Source organism: Pipistrellus kuhlii, unplaced genomic scaffold (genome assembly GCF_014108245.1).
Source record: "Pipistrellus kuhlii isolate mPipKuh1 unplaced genomic scaffold, mPipKuh1.p scaffold_m20_p_2, whole genome shotgun sequence".
NCBI classification, from domain to species: Eukaryota; Metazoa; Chordata; class Mammalia; order Chiroptera; family Vespertilionidae; genus Pipistrellus; species Pipistrellus kuhlii.
This window is the reverse complement of record NW_023425515.1, coordinates 7,530,623-7,553,044: the sequence shown is the minus strand read 5'-3', so window position 1 is coordinate 7,553,044 and position 22,422 is coordinate 7,530,623. Positions and strand designations below refer to the sequence as shown.

General features: G+C 39.9%; 1 protein-coding gene and 1 long non-coding RNA gene across 2 annotated transcripts in view; both read right to left on the bottom strand.

Moving 5' to 3' along the window:
- Window positions 1-22,422, bottom strand: part of ADAMTS5 (ADAM metallopeptidase with thrombospondin type 1 motif 5) — a 48,045-nt gene that overhangs the window by 13,962 nt on the left and 11,661 nt on the right. The window contains exons 3-4 of the mRNA XM_045585345.1: window positions 11,902-12,069; window positions 2,198-2,481 (exon numbers count right to left, since the gene is read on the bottom strand). Of these exons, the coding sequence (XP_045441301.1) occupies window positions 2,198-2,481; window positions 11,902-12,069 (452 nt within the window). The remainder of the gene's footprint in view (window positions 1-2,197; window positions 2,482-11,901; window positions 12,070-22,422) is intronic.
- On the bottom strand, window positions 18,577-20,297 carry LOC118722289. The gene is made up of 2 exons (XR_004988960.2): window positions 18,941-20,297; window positions 18,577-18,716 (listed from the first exon to the last, which is right to left on the bottom strand). It is a non-coding gene; the product is annotated as an uncharacterized LOC118722289 (long non-coding RNA).

The following is a 22,422-nucleotide window of genomic DNA, read 5'->3' as shown; positions in this document are numbered from 1 at the left end:
CGACACTGCACATTTCTGTCCATCGCCACTGAAGCCTGGTTGACTTTGTATCCATTCTGATCTTGCACCTTTAACAAATGTATGATGCTAAAGATTCTGCATGGCACTGGGTGTGAGTTCATTATGCTTGTATCTATTCTCCCTCTTTCCCACGGAAGTTCTGTAGTGCCTCTGGCATCACACATCCTGTCTGTGACAGACCCTCTGCCACATGCATCCACGTACTTGACCTGGGGGTGGCTTAATTCCTAACTAGATTAGAGTCTCAGGGCTTAGAGAGGAAATGTGGTGTCTATTGAGGTGCACCCACACCACGGGAAACAAAGAGCCCTGTCAAGACACTCCAGGCCTATTACTCTGGAAACACTGCAGCAAAGAAGCTGCACTCTTAAAGGAAGAATATTACCACTCCTTTGTGGAGGGATCCTGTTAAGAACACCCTCAGGCTGCCTGTGTCAGGGGATCTGAGAAGGTGTTAGCCTTTGAAGATACAGGCAACATGCACATGGCAACATTCTTCTAGTGCAGCAATCCACAACTGGTATGCTATAAGAATTTTTAAAACATCAACACCTGACTATTTAGTCAGGGGTGACCTCTTTTCCCTTAGATTGTCAAATAAACAATGGCAACAGCCAACACAATAATTGCCGTCTGGTATGAGACATGGATACAAGGAACAGGCTGACAGTTGACAGAGGGGAGGGTGTTGGGAAGGACTGGATGAAAGAAGGTGAAGGGATTAACCAAAGAACATATATGCATAGTCCATGGACACAGACAACAGTGTGGTGAAGGCCAGATGAGGGGGGCAGGAGCTGAGTGGAGGTGGACAAAGTACAGGGAATGGGGGACATCTGTAATAGTGTCAACAATCTACCTAATAAAAGAGAAACATGCTAATTAACTAGAACTTCGTGACTCACCACCAGCCAATCAGGAGTGAGCATACAAATTAGCCCAACAAAGATGTTGGGTTAATTTGCATATATAGGCATGGAGGGGCTGGGGACAGGGAAGGATGCTTGCATTCTGTTCCACACCAGCCTCTCTGGGCCTCTGGGCAGTGTGGGAAGGCAGAAAGGCAGTTCTGGACTGGAGCAGAAAGGCTGCTCCAGACAGAGTGAAGGCAGTGCCAGCAGCCAGGGGAATGAAGGCCCATTCTTGCACAAATCTTCATTTGTGCATCAGGCCACTAGTGAAAAATAAATAAAATAAAATTTAAGAACAGGGAAAAAATTATTCTTTTTGTTGTTGTTGTTTTGGTCAGATAGAGAAAAAATATGTTATGCCACAGAAGTTTACTAATTAGTGTATATGTGCCAGGAGATGAAAAAAATTGAAAATCGCTGTTCCAGGAACTTAGAACATTGTGAGGGTGAGTGTCAACAAAAACTTTGGGCCCTACAAATGAAGTTGGCAGCCCAGCCATGTGGCTCAGTAGTTCAGTGTCGACTTATGAACCAGGAGGTCACTGTTCGATTCATTGTCAGGGCACATGCTCGGGTTGCAGGCTCAATCCCCAGTCCGGGGCATGCAGGAGGCAGCTAATCAATGATTTTCTCTCATCATTGATGTTTGTATCTCTCTCTCCTTCTCTCTTCCTTTCTGAAATCAATATGAAACATAGTAAATAAATAAAAGGGAAGGCAACAAGAGAGTTTCCTCTTTAAAAAAAATGAAGGTGGCAGTTGCTGGCATAAAGGTGGATGATGGGCAGGATGAGAGTGGGGGAGGGCATGTCCGTGGAGCAGGTGTGGGCTACTTTAGCTGCTAAAGTTAGATGAACTTGCTAAGCGGGGGAAGCAGGATGATTTTGGCTCTCCCCGAGTATGTGTGAGGACCATGTGTGAGGGCTATTGGTATTTCCTTAATGAATTAAAAATTGCAGTCTCATAACATCGCTAAGAGAAGCCTGAAAGTAAACTTCCCCCAATGGGCCCTACTGGTGGAATCTGGGCTGCAGCCTAATTTATCACAGGACAAAAGCTGGGAAGCGCACCTGTGCCTGCATTTCCTCCACTTTTTCCCTGGCTGGACCTGGCACCTGTGGTTAAAGAGGAAGCAGGACATAGCTCTCTCAAGAAAACCTAGTTTCACTAGGACACGAAGCCTCCTGCTGACAGCCCACACATGTCAGGGGAACAGACTGCAGGTCTTGGGGCTCCAGGCATTGCCTGGGAGGAAAACCACTTACCGAATAATACTTTTTCTTGGTTTTGTCCACACACTTGCCCTGCAGGCAGATCCTCCCTTTCCCACATGGGGTCCCCTCCACAGCGGGCAGCTTCTTGGTCAGACACACCATCTGGCCCTGGCGCACCACCGCGCACCACAGGCGGGCACACACGTCCATGCCCGGGCACACCGAGTACTCGGGCCCAAAGGTCAGGTTGCACTGCTGGGTGGCATCATAGGTCTGTCCTGGGAGCTCCTCAGGGCCCAGGATCTGCTTGCGAGGCAGGTCTAGCAAACAGTTACCTGAAAGAATAACCAAGATTGACCACTGTTCCGTGTGTAGGTTTTAAACCACTCAAAGTCATGGATCTAAAGATGAAGCGCTCCAGCCCTAGCAGGTTTGGCTCAGTGGATACAACATCGGCCTGCAGACTGGGGGGTCCTAGGTTTGAGTCCAGTCAAGGGCACTTGCCTTAGTTATGGGCTCATTTCCCAGTAGGGGGAGTGAGTGCAGGAGCCAGCAGATTCTCTCTCATTATTGTTATTTCTCTCTCTTTCCCTCTCTCTTTCTCTCTGAAATAAGTAAAAATATATTTAAAAGATGAAGTGCTCCAGCTGATGTTGAAATATGATGCAGCCACAGATCTGCAGTGTGATGCCCTCAGGAAGGGACCCCGTGGGGGTGAGGCAGGGTGCCTCCGTGTAATGTATTGACTCTGGGGTATCTATAATGATGGTAGTGGCATGACTGAATAAACGCAGTTTGTAATAATTAGTTGTGAAAATAGCCATTGTGCTAAGAGATTAAAAAAAACTGGGATTGCTCGGCCAGCTGGCATGGCTCAGTGGTTGAATGTCAACCTATGAACCAGGAGGCTGGATTGTGGGCTGGATCCCCAGTGTGGGGGGATGCAGGAGGCAGCCAATCAATGATTCTCTCTCATCATTGATGGTTCTATCTCTCTCTCTCTCTCTTCCTTCCTCTCTGAAATCAATAAAACTATATACATATTTTAAAAAAGAAACTGGGATAGTTGTAAAGGAAATAAAATAACAGACATAACAGGAACAATAATCAATACACATTTATAACAGTAAGAAATAGTGTGCACTTGGCACTCTATTTATACCCCATGGTCCACTTTCAACTTATCTCTTCCTCATGTTCCTGCCCTTGTCCCCTTCTCATTAACTCCATAAATAATAAACAAGCAGATACCTCCTTCATTCTTGCACTCACTGAAAACAATGATAATGGGTATGATGCCCAACGTATTTGGTTAGCACCTATGACGTCCTAGTAAACATACTAGAAATTAATAGAAAAATAACCCAGATCCAGCCCTCAAGACCTCCCAATAAAGTGAAAGAAATAGACTAAATAAAGTATTTCTCCCAGACTGATAAGAATAAAGAGCTTTCAAGAGTTACAGAATAAAGGAGGAGTGGGAGAAGTCGAGAAATGATCTTTGATGGTTTGGGCCGAGATCAAACTTTTACTCTTCTCCTTCCTTTTCTTCCCTTTGTGTCAGTTTTTCCTAATGTAGTCTGTATTTGTTGTTTGGCATGAGTCTGCCCCCAACAAGTGGGGGCCCTTATTACAGAGTAATATGGGGCGTTTATAGTGTGCTGGGGGCCAAAAGAAGCCAGCAGTCCATGTGAATGATGCAATCTCAGAAGCCGTTTGAAACCTACCTGCCATAAGCTTCCTTAAGAATCCCTGCTCAGTGTGTGATATCATCCATTATTTCCCATGATTTGGGTGCAGGCACATTGTCCACCATTTTCTATGTTTTTTTTGTTTACTTGATTTTAGAATTTACTTGCTGATTAGTAAGAGCACTAAACATAACAAAGATCTCTTACACATTTACACTATTCTCAGCTACTTAAATATATTAGTTTACTTATTCCTCATGAGAACTCTGCCAAGCAGACTCTATTGCTTCCTTTATTTTATAGATAAGGAAGCTGAGGAACATAGAGACAGACCACTTACCCAGGATCACAGAGCTATTAGGGTTTTAGGCTCAGAGTCTGCCCTCCTCATCCTTTACCACCTCACATCTGCTTTGCATGTGGATAGATTTTTCTGATTTTACTGCTGCAGGGCAAGCACAGGTCGTGATCTTTTAAATGGTGGGTATGGTGCCTCCTGGTAGAAACACCGGGTCTAAAGTCTAACTCTGGCAAAACACTAGGGGCTAAGTGTTCTTGGCCAACTTAGTTAACCTCTCCCTAATTTCTTTTCAAGCTCTGGGAAATGTTTCTCTTTTCACTGTGACACCACAAGGGTAAAATTAGCTAAAAAGAAATGTAAGAGGCCACCAGAAAACTACAAAACAATGGTAGCTGCCATTATGCCCAACATATATAACAACCATTTAGATGTATTTGCGTGATTCTTTTTATTCAACAAAAAAAAGATACTATTTAAATCCTACTTTCCACTGAGAAATTAAATATCCAGCACATGTTAAATATACTGCACATGTTTTCACAACTACTACATCCACATCTCTTCAAAGCGAATACCTTAGAACGTGTCAATCTGTGATGGTGGCATTATATGAAAATGAATAAAAAGCAAAGTTCCTATTTGACTTCTGGGCCAGAACGTTTGAAGAGGTAAAACTTCTTAAGGTAAGCCAGAAAAAGCATTAAAAAATAAGTACCCGGCCAAAGAGAACTTGGGGAGAAAAACATCGAGTTAAAAGAAAAACATCGCCATCCAGTCAATAGGAAAGAATGATAGTGAAATCCCACCAAGCTTTGTTTAGGAGACAGGGGAAGACTGGGCTTGCTGGAACCCCATGGAATGCCTATCTTCACTGCCACATAAAAAACTCATTGTGTAAACCAGGAAAAGCTCAACAGATTGCTGACATTAAGAGACTGTGCACGGATCTCTGAGACAGCAAGAATGCTTTCCAGTTCTTCCAAAGTACTACTGCTTTAAAAAAAACACATTTTTATTTTACTAAAAAGCACAGGCCATAAGACTGGGTAACTAAATATTAGCTGGGAAGTCTTTACATATGTGGGTGCATGTAGCAACAGTCTACCTGGTATGACTCCAGCCAAAATAACTCCCCACCTCTCTGTGGACATGCAGTCAGCGACCTCTTTTCTACCTCCCTGATAGATGATGAGTGAAAAGAAACGTATAACGCAAACAGTTTGATATCAGCTTACAAAAAAAGGCAAGTTCAAGAGGTGACATCTCTTTAGAACACTTAATGCCAAAGTATAAATTTTGAGAATGAACAACACGGAGATACCACATTTTGCTATGAAAAATGTGGTATCTCCGCTGGATGGTTTTTAGGTAGAGGTCACCTGGGGATGACCTTGACTTGCTTCAAGTGATTTACTTCTGAATTGCCATGAATGCATTACCTTGATGATCTCAACATTAGGATTTGATGCTGCCTTCCTTTGTTTTTACTCTGAAATACTCAATCTGTTGATTTCCTCTATTTGTTGAATTGCAACCTTTAGCTATAAAACAGGTACAGGCATCTCTACCAAATGGCAGACTGTGCCAAAGAATAATTAAAAAAATAAAAAGCCTTATTCTGAATCTCACAGTATAAAATATTTAAAATCTCAGAAACAGTGGATTGGATATAGATTTTTCTGTCTTAAAAATTGTGTGCATCTTGGGGGAGGGATGGAAGAGCAATTGGTCAAACTTTTCATATCATTCATTTCAATCTACTGTTGACTTTTCTTGCTCTTTTTAATTCTCAGCCACTTTTTTACATTTACATAATGTGCTTTTTAATTTACCTTTGTCTGAAATCCTATCTGGGCTTGGCTGCCCACACTGGTCTGTTTGCTGTGTTCCACTAACTGCCAAGTTGCTTTTTTCCTTTCTCCCTCCCTCCTTTCTTCCTTTTTTTTGTTTGTTTTTTTGTTTTGTTTTGTTTTAACATTTGGTGCCTATAAATGATGGTTTCTAAAAGGTTTATGAATGCTGAATCATTATCTTGTATACTTGAAACTAACATGATATTATATAGCAACTATATTTCCTATTTGTTTTTACTCTCCATGTTAAGTTAAATGCTACAAGTAAGGTGAAAAATTAGAGAGTAAAATGCAGTGATTTGAGATGAACAAATAGAAGAATCATCTCTCCATGGTGACAAGGCACACTAAGGGGTTATGGGAAGTGTGCCATGCCTCAAAGAAATAGAACAGAAAAAATTTTGGTTTTGTTATATCTATTGATATTTGTCTTTCATACTAATGATTAATGAAAATTATTGTACTTAGGTTACTGGCTCCTTATTATTTTCATGTTTTCCTCCCTATTTCTAACAGTGTAGTTATTTTATTTTCCTTTGTAGTATGCAGATAGGAAATTAAGCATTGGCCCAAATATCTATGGCCTCGGAGACACTAATTAATATTCCTAATAAAACTCAATCAAAGGAGCCTAAAAATACTGCACACTCTCCTCTATACTTCTTATCCTCATCTCCCTGGCCCTCAAAATCTCCTTTCAGTCTTCATTTGAATGTTTAACATCAACAGAGAAACTGATGCCTTATGGGCTCGATGATAGGTAATCTGACGGGAGTATTGAGGAAGCACAGTGGTTGCTACCAACAGTAACTCAAGGGCTCTGTCTGTGAAACTTCTGGAAGCGTGAGGCACACTGTTTTAAACAGAGGCAATGCCAAGGAGATTAGATTAAAAATTATCCATGTTAAAGGATAAAGCCTAGCTTTTTAAACATATAAGTCACCATGGACTTAAAATAGATGTCTTATTTGCAGATTCTAGTAAAGACTACATGTATGGTGCAAATCAAGATACTACCATAATGGCCTTTGAACTGATGAGGTCTACCTTAAAAACTGAATGTTAATTCTAATTAGATTTAGAGGGGTGGTCACATTGTAAGGTATATGAATGTTGAATTATTGTATTATACACCTGAAACTAACATAATATTGTATAGCAACTATATTTAAATTAAAAAAAAATTATAAAAGCTTAGCCTGGCTGGTGTAACTCAGTGGTTTAATGCTGACCCATGAACCAATATGTCACTGATTCCATTCCTGGTCAGGGGTCAGGGCACATACTCAGATTTTCCTCAGTCTCCAGTAGGAGGCAAGTGGGAGGCAGCCCATTGATGATGTTTCTCTATCACCTTTTCTATCTCTCCCTGCCTCTCTAAAACCAATAAAAAACATAAAAAAGAACTTAGAAACAAACAAGTAACAGGATATAAGTACAAATGCCCTAGATATTAAAAACATAATGAGGATGTTACGAACAACTTGATGCCAATACATTTGGAATCAAGATGAAAAGAAATTGAGCATTAAGATCATATTTCTACCTTTATGTACTGTAGTTACAAGTGATTTCTACAACTGATTCTCTAAGACCATTTTATCTCCAAAGGTCTGTGGTTCAGTAAGTGACTGTACATGAGACCGTCACTTATGCTCCATGTTAATGTTTCAAAGTTCTCTCTTAGTTTTCCTGGGCAGCCTGTGTCATGGGTGTCGTACTGGAGCTGTGGCTACTTAGGTGGCGGCCTTTCTCATCACCTGGCTTGGAGACTTAGGGATACAGTGGGGGCTGAGTATTGTTTCTGGCTTCAAGGTTACAGAGCACTGAAGAAAGGAAATTCAATAATCTGCTTTCACTGCACAATTTCTCTGCCAGCGCTTCCCTTTATTTTTGAGGATCACACTCCTATCCAGTTTGCCTGGAGCTAACTTGTATAAACATGGCAGAATGTCTGCAAGTATCTCAGCCAGGTTGAAGTGGGCGGGGGGCGGGGGGGTGGGGGGAGACTGGGGATACCCATGAGATATGGCTTCTCCTTTTCCGAATCACAAATCTGCAGGCACAGTTATTTTCAAGTGTGCATACTGACTTTTCAACCATAACCTAAATTGCTACATAGCTCTTGTTGGAACGAAATCAGGAAACACTCAGTATTAATGAATTTTTACTTGGCAATGGCTGAGTGCTATAAATGTCTGACTATTTATGGCTAATACTTTTAAAAATAAAGCAATTGATCTGAAAGTAATCATACTTTAAGACCTCATTTCTCCAGCATTGCTGGAGGTGGGAGGGAGACAGGTAAGCTATTTTTTTTTAACCCACAGATTTTCCCAGATAAAAAAGTCCATCTAAAAACTGTATAAATGTTGTGAGAGTATCTATTTAAAACAGCAGTTACTTTGCTGCCCTTATATTGGTGTCACAATTTAAGTTTTCTAAAATAAAGGCGTATCAGTTTTTGTATCATGCTGAAATATAGAGGGACCTTCAGGGATCATGCTGGTAGGATAGGGTTTTTACTTTTGGCAAAAATGGTGCCAGATTTCTAAGCTTTAAGTGTTTTAGGACCACATCTTACAACTTCTCTGGTTTCTCCCTTATTGTCAAATGACATTATTTCTTGCTTTTAGTTTACCTGTCTGAAGTCCAGTCCACCCCTGCCATGATTTTATTATTGCTTGAAATTGTTGGTGGCCAAGAAAATTAGAACAAAAAATAGTAGCCTGGCCAGTGTGGCTCAGTGGTTGCGTGTCGATCTATGAATGAGGTGGTCATGGTTTGATTCCTGGTCAGGGCATATGGCCGGGTTATGGCTTGATCCCTGATGGGGAGTGTGCAGGAGGCAGGTGATCAATGATTCCCTCTCATCATTGATGTTTCTATCTCTCTCCTTCTCCCTTCCTCTCAGAAATCAATAAAAATGATATATTTTTTTTAAAAAAGAAAAAGAGAAAAAATATATTATTTCTACTAAATATGAATAAGAGGGCTCTGGTGGGAAGTTTGAGTAGCTCCTTATAAGTAAAGTAAAATAATTTTATGATATGGTTTTATTATATCAGTTCAGCCTTCTGACAAAGATGTGTTTACCTGTTTGTTTTTCCATTGTCTTGGACTTCAACTTTCTTCCTGGTTCTCTCCTAAGCTCTGAAGTGGAAATGTCAGAACCTTAATCATCCAGAAATTGCATTTACTAGTTCTGACTGCCACATTTCCACTTAAGTCAGTTTTCCAGCTTGCAATTTAAAAGTTATTATATTATTTGAATTCACATCTACAGAGAGCACTGCTCTGCATGCTATTTTGGAATGCACATAATTGAAAGCTTTGTTATCATAAGGCCTTTCTTTTTTCTTTTTTTTCCCTTATCCTGAAATTTCTTGATTCATTATAGGCTACTGAGAAAAAGGCTTTGTTGTTGTGTTATTAAAATGCAAGACTGCCTAACCAATATATTTAAAAGTGAGAGTCTAAGTTTCATGAAATGAATAAGCCACTTAAGAGAATTTGCTGTCAAAATTCAATTTAGGGAACTGGATTTGGTTGTTTAACATGTAAATGAGAAATTCAGATAAGATTTTATCACTGCAAGAGAATTAGGTCTGTTTTCACTAAAAATATATTCTTGGTTGTTATATACCATGAGATCCTTTGGAATAGACATAGAGATATATAAAACACTTTTAAATACAGAAGTAATATTAGAAAATGAAGATAGTACTAAAAGTATATTTACTGCACAGAAAGTAAGATCATGGATTCCACAAATGTGAAATAAATGAATCATTCCAAAATTATGGTATTAAGAAATAAAATTCTGCACAGCATTGTAATTAACTGACCTAATACTTGCACAGGGAAAAAAATTTGGTCCCATTTTAGCCATAAGTATTTGCTGCCTTAGCAACTAAATCCACCCATTTAGTGATTCAAAGTTTAACTCAACATGTTGGAATGTGTAACGTGTGATGGTGAAATAAAATATTAATGTGATTTCATTTTCAGAAAGCCTGAGGAAAAAAATCCAAGCAAAAGCAATAGTAAGAGTAGAGAATACAGGCCCGGCTGGCATGGCTCAGAGGTTCAGTGTCGAGCTATGGACCAAGAGGTCACACACACAGTTTATTTCCCGGTCAGGGCACATGCCTGAGTTACAGGCTCTAACCCCAGTGTAGGGCATGCAGGAGGCAGCCAATCAGTGACTCTCTTTCATCATTAATGTTTCTATCTCTCTCTCTGAGATCAAGAAAAAAATATTTTTTAAAAAAGGCATTTGCTTTAAGAAAGAAAGAGAAAGAAGGAGGAAGGAAGGAAGGGAGGGAGGGAGGGGTAGAGAATATGATTCCACCCAACAGGAACTATACTAGACATTCACTTGCAGATAATTAAATAAACATTAATTTCAGGAATTTATCAATATTTAATCAACATTGTAAACTGAGCTAAACAGAAAATTACCACTTTATTATTAGTCTAAAGGAAAAGCCTAATTCATTGATTCTCATTATTATCTCAAATCTTTGAGATATTGAGATGTCCTTTCAATGAACAAAAAACATATATTTTGTATTGAGGAAAATTTTAAGCCAAGTTGAGCATGTATTATATTCAGAAATAAGAAATTTTAAAATTCCCAAGTGGATAAAACATTTCCACTAACAGAGCAAAAAATGAGTTAATGAACAGATTTTGCCTACAAGCCACCAAAGAACTACAGAATAGGATTTATTTTTGTCTGAAAAAAATTGAAATTTTAATTGTTTTGACATTATGGAGTCAAAGTTGAAGATGGTGAGCTCACTAAGAAATTATAAAAATATTAAACCCTAACTTTGTGGAACTAGGAAAAAGCAGTTATTACAGATTCTCTTTATCCAACTTTGAGGCAATTATTATAAAGTTAAATTTATGAACAATTATTATGCTCAACAATTTCTGTCATATTCAATTCAACCATGACTTTTACAAAGAGACAAATTTTAAGAGGGGGAAAAAAAAAAAAGCCACAAGAAACGAGAATATGTTCTTTTCTGTAATATGAGAAACTTGAACTAAGTGGTCTCCGAAGTTCTCTTTCAACTCTAATGAGCCTATTCTCCAGTGTTTCTAGTATTTTAAAATAATAAGGAATGCTAGGAAATTTGCAATTCCTTGTTTCACAGATTACTTATGGCTCAGCACTTATTTCTAAAAACTCTTACTTCCTTAGTGTTTTAATAAAACCCACTGAGCCTCAGTTTACAGAATTTCATAAAGCATGCTGTGCCCTTGAACTGGATCTGAATGAGAAAGCCAAAGATTTTCGTTTGAAATTCTTGAAGTATTTTCCCACCATTCAGATTGATTTTTCTATTTCTGTTCTTCAGTTTCTACTCCCCTTTCATGAGAACCTGCCATGAGGATGAAGTCAAATCCGTCCAGTGAATGCAAATCTAAAGTGCTTCCCTTTCCTGGCTTTCTGTGGCCATAAAGGGAATCTGACAGAACTGTCACCTACACCTGAACCACACCCTCTAACAGGCATGTCACAAGTACTTCTGGGAGCTGTATTAATAGCAGGGATATAAGACGTCTGCCAGAGTTCTCACAGGAAGCCAGTGGTGAAAGAAGGAATAAAAGCCAGGCTTTCAGGCCACGAGCGAGGCCTTCTGTGTGGTCTCCCACACTGCTTCTCTTTTGAACTTTTCAATTCAAAAGCAAAAATATCATTGCCCTAATGCCACCAAGGATGTTGGCATGGTAGATCAACAGTCAGTTCTCTTGCTGCTTTTTTTTTTTCTCTTCACACTGTCTAAACCACCATTGTCTTAGAGGGCAAGGTCAATGTCGTGAGGATAGAATGAAGGAAAACTCAATAATCCTAAGTTTTGTTTTCAAGCCTCCGTTGTTCTTAACAATACCTACCGTGGCCGTCGTCCAGGAATTCGGTGATGGTGGCTGACGCACATTTGGACCAGGGCTTGGAGGCATCGATGCTGGTTAGGATGGAAGACATTAAGCGCTTATCTTCTGTGGAGCCAAAGTTCTCTTCACAGAATTTGGAATCGTCATGCGAGAGGCCAAGGAGATGTCCTACAGGAGAGATGACAGGAAGTGCGAATCAGAGTGATTTTGTGATTCTACTTTTCTGTGACAATTACACTAGCACTTGATTCTCGCCCCACAATGGTACATGAGTTAATTTTAACTGCCTTTCTCACGCGGAGACCGAACTCCCGGGGACATTAAAGCTGAATACAGTTAGAAGTAGTCACTTTTGGTAAACATCTAGGGGAAATCTAAAAAAGACACTAAGGAGTAGATGTTCCCATAATGCATCTGGAGCACACATGCTCAATGATATGCAGCAATGAGGCCTTATTTAGAATCAAGAATTTGCAAGACAACTGTGGGATTATGTCATAGCCCTCCCTGCATATTATTGTGATTATTTGTCTAATTTTCCACCTTCTCTGGACAATCAAAATCCCCATGAGATCAGAGAACATTTCCCACCATTGACTGTTGAACTTTCTGTTTTTAACTCAATGTCTGCAAGTTGTAAACACTTAGTAGATGGCTGCTAGTTCCTTAGCCAAGTAGCTATACGAGATGACTGGGGGAAAAAGGGAAGTGAAATGAGTAACTTTCTGGTTGCTTGTAAATGTAAGCTTGTCTCACCCTTTCATTTCTTTTTGTTATTGAGTGAGTTATGAATGTAAACCTCACAAATAAATGGCACAGTTTCATTTACATTTAAGAAAAGCCCTAAATACCAAGATGCTCATCATGGAGTATTAGAGCTTAAAGAGAAAAGGAAAATACTGGGAAGGTAAGTGATTGTCTAAAACCACTCAACTGGGTGATGTTTGTACTTATCCCTCTCAGTCATGTTTCCCCGGCTCCCAGTCACCGCCATTCTACAAGTTAGGTATCCTATCACAGAGTTCATAACCACGTTCTTGTATCCAACGGGATTGTTTATTATGTAAGATTAATTTTTACATAGTCTAAGGATAAAGAGTCATTGTTCAATAAATCTATAATGTTCTGCAAAGATAAATTTGGGGCAGCAGCGTAGAAACTCTGAAAAGTAAGAAATAGATACCCCTAGTAGCATTTTTGCAAAAGTTTATAGAATCATACACAAACCACTACACCGGAATTAGGAAATCCTATAGAAAAATGATGACTGCATTTTCTGTGGGTTTCTGAATGCCAAAGGCAAGAACTTGGATCACTCCACCCAAGAAGTCCAGTGTGTACCAGTAAAACCCAACAGAGATGAAGTCTTTCACGCATTCCAACTGCTTTTGGCCAACTTGTTAAATCACCAACACCTCATAACAAAGCTGTCCACTGAGCAGCTGGTTGCTGTTGTGGCTGACATGGAGTAGCTAGGACTTGGTGACCTTCCGAGGCTCAACATTTTCATGCTATTTAAGCGGTTGTTTACTTCAATGGCATTTATGAGGCTAGCAAGCTTTCTCAGGGAAAACTTCCCACCAGCAGTCACGTTTTATTTGGTAACAGGAAAGCGCATCCCAGTCTGCAAAGTCCACCCCAAATAACATGCAACCGGCGATTGGAGGGGTTCTTCCAGTTTGGGGGTGGTATGTTGAGTTTTTCAGGGAACCCACAGCTCAGCTCTTTCACTCATGCCCTATTTAACATGGCTTAAAGTTACTTAGTACATCAAACATGGGTTGAGAATACACTCTGTGCGGCTTGGGTTTTTCCAAGGCGGGATGTTTATCAGCGAACACTGGGATTTGTAGGGAAATTTCACACTTGAGTGTTCCCCTTGTCATAAACGAGAGGGGAAATGGCTTAAAGAGACCTCTGCAATATGATATTTATTTTCTATTTTAAAAAGCATGTACTTTTTGCATTCTATTTCATAAAATAATCATATTTATTTAAAGGACTAAGAGCCATTTCCCCCCACAAATCTATATAAATAATAGCACTTGCCATATGCATTTTTATGAAGGGATTGTCACTTCATTTGGAGGGTAGGTTTTAGGTTTCTGATTTAAAATGCAGGCCATGTGGCAGATACCAAATTAACTTCGAGGGGCCTGGGAGAGTACCTGAACTTTTTTTTCTTTCCTATAGTGGTAAGGCATATCATTTTAAAAAATTCAGTTACATAAGCAAAGCAGTTTATTTTAAAATCATTTGGTATAATTTTATGAAGATTTTGGCATGCTACTTGGCATACTACTGTGACTTGTATGCTCCCTACATTTACTAATTTAGCACCGCAACTTCACTTCTGCTGAAAATACAGATAAGAAATTCTTATTTGGCCCTCGGGAAATATTGCCATTCTGAGCATGAATGAATCTGAGTCCTGCTTCAGCAAGAGCTAAAAGGAGATGTGGATTTTGTAAGATCCCCGAGAGTCGGTCAGGAGCGGACTTGCTTGAGCATCCATTGGAAGAGACACGGGCTCCTCGGAGGGCAGAGCAATGGTCCCTCCTCCATGAAAAAGTGTGTCAGCTGGCTGGGACAGGCATGCTCTGTCAAGGGCAGTGAGAGTCCCGGGCAATCTGCAGCGCTTTTAAGCGCCCAGAGGAACAGGCAGCCAGTGCCACAGAGCTGGAGCCAGGGCACAGTGAGAGCAACCCATGTGACTTCCCCGCAGGAGCTGGACAGGAATGAAAATGGAAGATCGATGTGAGGGATGTTGGATCCCCTTCAGGAAAGACGTGACCCACATAGCAAAGACCAGGAGCAGGAAAAGTGGCGATTTGCAAATGGGATCCTCCAATCATTATGCTAAGTCGTCCAATGCCAGGCATGATATCATCAATATCTTTGAGCCCTGCAATGGCAAGGTATACATAAAAGCATATCCTCAGCTGAGGGTATTTTTGCCATAAATTTTTTTTTTTTTCAGACAGAGTAGAAGGGAGGGGGATAGAGAGACAGAGAGAGAAATATCAATGTGAGAGAGACACATTGATCGGTTGCCTCCTGCACACATTCCTACAAGGATTAAGACTGCAACTGAGGTACGTGCCCTTTACCAGAATTGAATCCGAGACTCTTCAGTCTTGGGCTGATGCTCTAACCCACATGTGTCAAACACAAGGCCCGTGGGCCAAATCCGTCCCGCCAGGCCTTGCAATGTGGCCCGCACCGCGCTGTCATCACTGCACTCCGCTGCGTTTCCATCACAATGACAGTTTATGACTGTTCAGTAAACCATTCGGCCTGTGATTTAGGCTGGATTTTAGATTTTGGCCCCTTCTCTGATTGAGTTCGACATCCCTACCTAACCATTGAACAAATCTGCCAGGGCAGCATAACCTATTTTAAAAGGACATTCTAAATAAAGACAACACACAGGAATACTAAAAACTGACTCAAAAGAGAAAAATCCAGAATCTAGGAAATTTAAAAGGCAATGTCTCAGCTGAAAACAATATATTTCAAGTATATGTTGTGAAGGGGAATTAGAATATATCATGACATCATTGACTACCTAGGGCATTGCCTTTTCCAGTGAGAGTTTGCTCATAAATCACCCACAGAGAATTTTAAAATTACAGATGTGGATGAAGGATTAAGCATTTCTCCTCCGACGAGCTGCCTCCAGCAGGCTTAACATGGATGCTATTCACACATGTGCCCCAGAGAGTAAGACAGCCAATGTAAGAAAATACTGGAGAAATTGTTTACAACTCTTAAAGAGATTCATTGTTGTTTTCATCAAATATGTATTTTATGATGAGTTTTTAGAACGCACAGAGCAAATTTATTTGAGGGGTAAGATCTTGGAGGAGGCAGAGGGATGGATTCCAGAGAGTCATAGAAGAGCCATTGTTGGCTCTTCCATTTTCATTCCTGTCCAGCTCCTGCGGGAAGTCACCCTTGGAAAGAGAGAGAGAGACATCTTTCTCAAGTCAAAATACAGGAAAAGAAAGATAAAGAGGTCTCAAAGCGATTTGGGAGGGTAAAAGAAGATATTAGAGAAAGCTTAACAAAGTTCTTGCAGTAAAACAGGAAGTGAAAACTCCTAGTGGATTGATTTAGGGCAACATTTCACTCTCAGGGTTTCGAGTTGAGGTCCTAGAGTCTTGATTTACGGGAAAATTAGTATTTATATTTGCAACCATGTATAATTAGTAGATTGCAAAAGACTGAAGAAGTTTGTGTGCCTGAACTAAGTGAAGTGATCTTGTTTATATTACTATTTTCATTAGTGAATCTCTATCAATTCATGTAATTGCATACTTCTCACCTAAAATCCTGAGGCACTTAAGGACCAAATACACTTGCATAGTGGGTGCACTGGTTAATGGCATTTGCATTTATACACTAAATAAGGAAGAAAAGGTTTAAGATAGGTCAGAGTAAAATTTAGAGAATCATATAGCTGTCTGATCGTTATTTTCCCAAGTGAGGCAGCAGCCAGAACTGAATCTTGCTGTTTAAAATCAAGGTGTAATTTGTCAGTGCTTTTGGGGGAAATACTGATCTATTCAGACACTAAAGCACATCATAAAGACAAAAGTCATGTCATTAAGTGTCCATCACCCATCAAGAAGAAATTTATTTCAATTAGGCTAAGGAAATGCATTTCATGGTAGATTATGTCAAAGCAAAGACTATGGGGTAAGAGTTTGAATTATATTGTTAGTTCAGATAGCAAACAACTAGTCACATGATACTTTCTCTAGTATGATAGCTGTCTTTTAAAATTGGCAAGTGGGTGTGATTGTATTAAATAGATTTAATTTCTAATATTAAAAATATAGATTTTTAAAATCACCTTGCTTTCCTAAATTCACAAGTGAATCTGCTGTTAGAAAACCTGAGCTAATGTTCACCTGGATGAAGACATGTTACTTGAAAGGAAAATGTTAGTTCAGCTTCTTATTCAACTCAGGTATTACTGTACAACCAGGGCTGACTTATAACCTTAACCTCAGAAAGGAAACGAGTTGTTTTTCTAAACTTTGGTCTGCAAGTTAAACAGAATTTCAGGCTCTTGACCTCAGAATGACCAATGGACAAGGGGATACAGCAAGCTCCTAAAAATGTGTCACAAAACTCTGTAATGTGTTTACTTAAGAAAGCACTGGTCAAATGAAGCATCTGTCTCTTAATGAAATCATGTTTTTATTTTACCTAATTTTCCAGCTGGGATTATTGAGGTGCAAGAAGGTCATGCCAAGGGGTGGAAAAGTGAGTCAGTGGCCCACAGGGGATCAGAATCCAGAATTTTTAAAGAAGAGATCCGGGAGTTCCGATAGCAGGAGAGTTCAGTGCATTCAAATGCAGTTTTATGTAAAAACAATAAAACTCTAGAACTCCCGTTTCAAAACAGTAAACATAAATGGCAAATATTGCATCAATTGGAAGGAACAAAACTTAGTTCTTTTCTTTTTTTACTTTATAACTAGCTGTGTCAATATCCTTCTGAATCAAAGTCAAGGTTATCTACTTCAAAATGAGCACCGACAAGCCATTAGAAGATGGTATCAAAATCTTGGGGACTGTGGCCAGATGAAATGGGTTAGAAGTTTAGAAATTTCTCTGTATGTCAGTTTCCTGTCTCTTGCGTGACCCATTGAAAGCGCTTACTTCATGGTGTTTTGTGAGGATTCAAGGATATAAAAGATGCAAAGTACTCAGAATAAAGGACTGAAAAATATCTATTGCCCAGTAATTGTTAGTACTTTGTTGTTCTCATTAACATCCTGGACTTACACTTTTACTGATAAGTATTTCAATCTTCAGTTGCTTTGATAAATTTTGACATTTCTAAACACTCTTGATTTGGGAGAGAAGGGAACATTTCTTATCATAAGGAGAAAAAAAATTATGCATTAAGTGTGTGATATATTTATTTTTTAGGCCACCTTCAACAGGTTGGGTTTCCACATATGGCAGACAATCTACTAAGATAGGCCTCCCTTAAAGAAATATTAATTGGGATTTGATTTATAAAACAAACAACTGATGCTAAACACTGAATGCTGCCAGACATACAACAAAGACCTATTCCCACCTTTCATCTGGGGGCCAAGAAAGACACAGCGTGGCACTGGCCCAAACTGGATAGGAAAAAAATGCTCAGTTTGTGTTGATTAAAGCTATGGTTTGGGGGGAAAATACCAAATTTCATCCTAGCTTCCCTTCCTTTCACATCTCACAGCCAGCCCTGACATCTGATTCTTGCACTTGGCCTTGGTCTATGGTGTTTCCACTTTCAAAACACGGCCTTGTTTAATCTAATCATCTAGGGGAGCACAGTCCCACGGAGATCAGCACAACCAGAGAACGCACGCTAACCACAGCAAAACGCGGGCAGCTATGCTGTTGTGTCTCACCCACTTCCCAGGTCTCCAGCCAAACATTTGGCTTCAGCTTTCCCCGTCGCCTGCTTTCAGCTGAGGAAGCATTTTGGAATCTTTCATGGTGAAGAGAGTCACTTAGCACATTTTATAATTAACCTCCATGAAGCAGAGCTTCGGCAAGTTTGCAAATCATGGGTTTCATTAGCCTAAATAAAGTCAGATTGTTCCTCCTGCTGTATTAGAAGCTGGCCCAACATCAATACAATTATTATTTTGAGCAACCATGTGTGCAGCAGGTGAAATCTTTATGATTACGAGCCGATAATAAAAACTTTGACAAGTTAAAAATATTAGCTCAAAATATAAATTTCCATCGACTTGAAACTTTCTCAACAATTTGGGTTGTAAAATGGCTGTACCCACATTCTTTTTAAAAAATATATATTTAATTGATTTTTTTTACAGAGAGGAAGGGAGAGGAATAGAGAGCTAGAAACATCAATGAGAGAGAAACCAGCTGCCTCCTGCACACCCCCCACTGGAGATGTGCCCACAACTAAGGTACATGCCCTTGACCAGAATCGAACCTGGGACCTTTCAGTCCACAGACCGACGCTCTATCCACTGAGCCAAACCGGTTTTGGCTGTACCCACATTCTTGCCTCCACTCAAGGAACAGAGGTGGGGACTGGTTTCTTGATGGTTTAAAGCGACTTTCATAAATGTTCTCAAAATGCAGTCAGTGTTTACACACACATAACACAGAAAGGAGAAAGGTAAAGTCTCCATGCTGCCTATGGAGACTCTAAGGTCATCAAATTTTACTTTCCAGAAGCCTGACTGGGCACCAGTTGAGTAGTGCCTCCTACATCTAGCTCTTTCTTAGAAAGAATTAGCAGGGAAAGAAAAGCATTCCGGGTTAGCATGCAGGGCATGCAAAGAGTCGCTTTCCCAATTGTTCACTTAACCCACTTCTTTCTGACTTTCACACCACGGATTGAACAGGTGTCCAAGGCACTTCAGGCAGACTCTCTCTCTTTCCTGTTAATCCTCAATGCAAACAATTTTCAGATGGAGGAGGGAAAAGAACAGAGAAAATGCTCATTCAAGTACCATGGCTTCGTGTTTCAAACTACTATGTATAAAAAGAAGGCATTCCATGAGAAAGTTTAAGTTGGTTCATGAAAGTGTTATTCTTCACCAAATACATCCTCTAGAGCTTATAGAATAATAATAATAAAAAAATATGGAAGCAGCCTGAACAGTTTCTCCACAGCTTATGTTTTAAGCTAGTAACATCTTTACAGTCTGTGTACATGAAGCAAATGGGCGCATTCTGAAATGGGCTCAAGGAAAATTCAAAACACTCAAGCAAAACAGGGTTCTCACAAGGTCATGTGCATCACCGGACAGAGCCCGTATCGTCAACCTCCAAATCTGGGGGGTAGTATGTGTCTAACAAAAGGGAAGAGAGGGAATCACATGAGAAGGATAGAGTCGAATTAGAATCTAGAGCATGAATGGCTCGTTCCATGGCCTCATGCAACAGCCTAAAAATAAAGCACTGGAAACAGACTCAGGAACACGCTGGCTGCAGAGGGGAAGCCGTAATCACACGCAGATGATTAGAAAACATTTTGTAAAGTTATCTCCTCTAAGTTTCGCAAGGCTCAGACTTTATAACACATGTTTACAATTTTTTAAGGCAAAAAGTGAAATTAAAGAATCATAAAGCAATTAAAAAAATGAATGAAAGCCAGATCCCTTTATGAAGTGGGAATTAAATCCATATTCCTCTAGGCCCGGATCTTAAATGTCTCAGAGTGGGCCATATGCCATGCAAAAAAGGGAAATGAAATAGGCAGAGTTTGATTGGAGAACAAATTATTGAGAAGTTTAAAGAAGTACAAAGAGGTGAGTCAACCAAGAATTTAAAGGGGCCAAAACTGGTTTGGCTCAGTGGTAGAGCATAGGTCTGTGGACTGAAGGGTCCCAGGTTCGATTCCGGTCAGGGGCATGTACCTTGGTTGCGGGCACATCTCCAGTAAGGGGTGTGCAAGAGGCAACTGATCGATGACTCTCTCATCGATGTTTCTAACTCTCTATCCCTCTCTCTTCCTCTGTAAAAAAATCAATAAAATATATTTAAAAAAAAAAAAAGAATTTAAAGGGGACTGAAGGGTATAGTCATATGTCAACAATTCAGGTTTGGTTTTTCACATAGAAACCCACATTTCTGCTACACTGTTGTCTTGTAAGACGATGTTCAATATTCTTGTCCTATTAGGAAAAGCCTGTATTGCACACATTTAGTTTTTTTAATAAAACACTTGTTCTCATTGGTATCTGGCTTCTTCCCTTTCAGACTGTTGTCTCTGTCTGTGTGACTCAAGACCCTTGGGTTAGGATTCAGGGGGGCTGGGAAAGGAGATGCTGGAAGCTTCTTCATTCCAGCCCACTTGGCTTGAGCGTCAACGCAGCCCCAAGGAAGATGCAATCTTCCAGGGAAGTCTCCCAGATGCTGTCCAAATGTGAAAAGGGATCAGGATAGGATTGAAGGAAGTACTAGCCCTTCCTTCAAGGAATTTGCAATCTCTTCTTGGGAAAATCAGGATCTGGCTCATCATCGTATAAATGGGTAATGCCAAAATTCAGCTCTGTTCCTTATGCCTCACCATCCCTCTGCCCAGACAGAGAAGAACCACCCGCTGCCTTCCAGGGATTTAGAATCTCATGGGGCTTCTCTCACTCTGAATAATGGTGATTAATTACTGGTGTTGCTTTTTAAATCTTCTGTTTAATTACAATCCCCTTGGGTATTTGGACTAATCTCTCTTGATGCAGAATTGGAAGGTTGCCAATTCTTGGGCAGCTTTCATGTTTCTGCCACTTACTCACTCATGAACACAGAGACCAAATAAATATTGAGTTAGGATCTATATGAAGCTATGCTTTTGTTTTTCTTTTTTTAATCCTCACCCAAGGATATGTTTTCATTGATTTTAGAAAGATAGGAAGGCAAAGAGAAGGAGAAAGGTAGGGAAGGAGAGAGAGAGAGAGAGAGAGAGAGAGAGAGAGAGAGAGAGAGAGAGAGAGAGAGAGAGAGAGGTTGCTTCATATACCCGACCTGCTGGGGCTTGAACCCACAAACTTTGGGTGCATAGGACAACACTCCAACCAATCAAATCACCCAGCCAAGATGAGGCTGTAGTTTTAATTAGTTACTTTAATATGCATGAGTGAGAGACAGGTGGAGACATAATCCCATCCCTGATGCTCAAATGGCATATGGATCTTAAAAACACTTCCAGCTCTTCTAGCCCAGCAAGACGAGAGCCATGGATTCTGAGAGTGTCTAAATGACTCACCTGCCTTAAAACACAGAATCTTAAAACAGAGCTGGGATTTCATTTCAGATCACAGGTTCCTGAAGCTAAAGATGAGATATTATATTGAATTATCATCAGCAGTGCCTCTGAGTGGTTATTTAGGCAACAAATACTTTGTTGCCTTTTTTGCTTAGATGCTAAGAAGAGTGATACATACATTTAAAAATGGAAATGAACTATTCAACTTAAAAGCAAAACGGATGATTATGTGGGTAACAATAACAGCTGATACCTATGATTTAACCAATTTGGTCCCGAAAATCACTCCATGAAATAGGCAATGCTGTTCCTATATTTCATATACAAAAACTAAAGCTTAGAGAGTTTAAATAATAAGACCAATGTGACAGAGATATAAGGTACTTTAGCAAGAATTGAGCCCAGACGTGTCTAATTCCAACATCTAATCCTAAGTACTGAACTAACCTCTCATACACCTACCCCGAGTAGCCTATATCAGTGTTAGAAAACACATAATCCCTAACTGCTGGGATATTTTTCAACAACTCAGCCCTAAACTTCTAGTTTTAGGATTTAGATACGTTTCGTATGACAAGTATACCAGGGAAGTGACATTTTAAAACAAACTCTGTTGACCACGGAGCTTTGCTTTGCTATTAAAAACAAGACAGGCATATTTACCATAGCTATTGATTCCCCCTGACAGGCCCAAACTATCATTATCAGACACAGTGAAGGAAACCATGATACATTTGTGTGCAAACCGCTTAGCCCTTGGATGA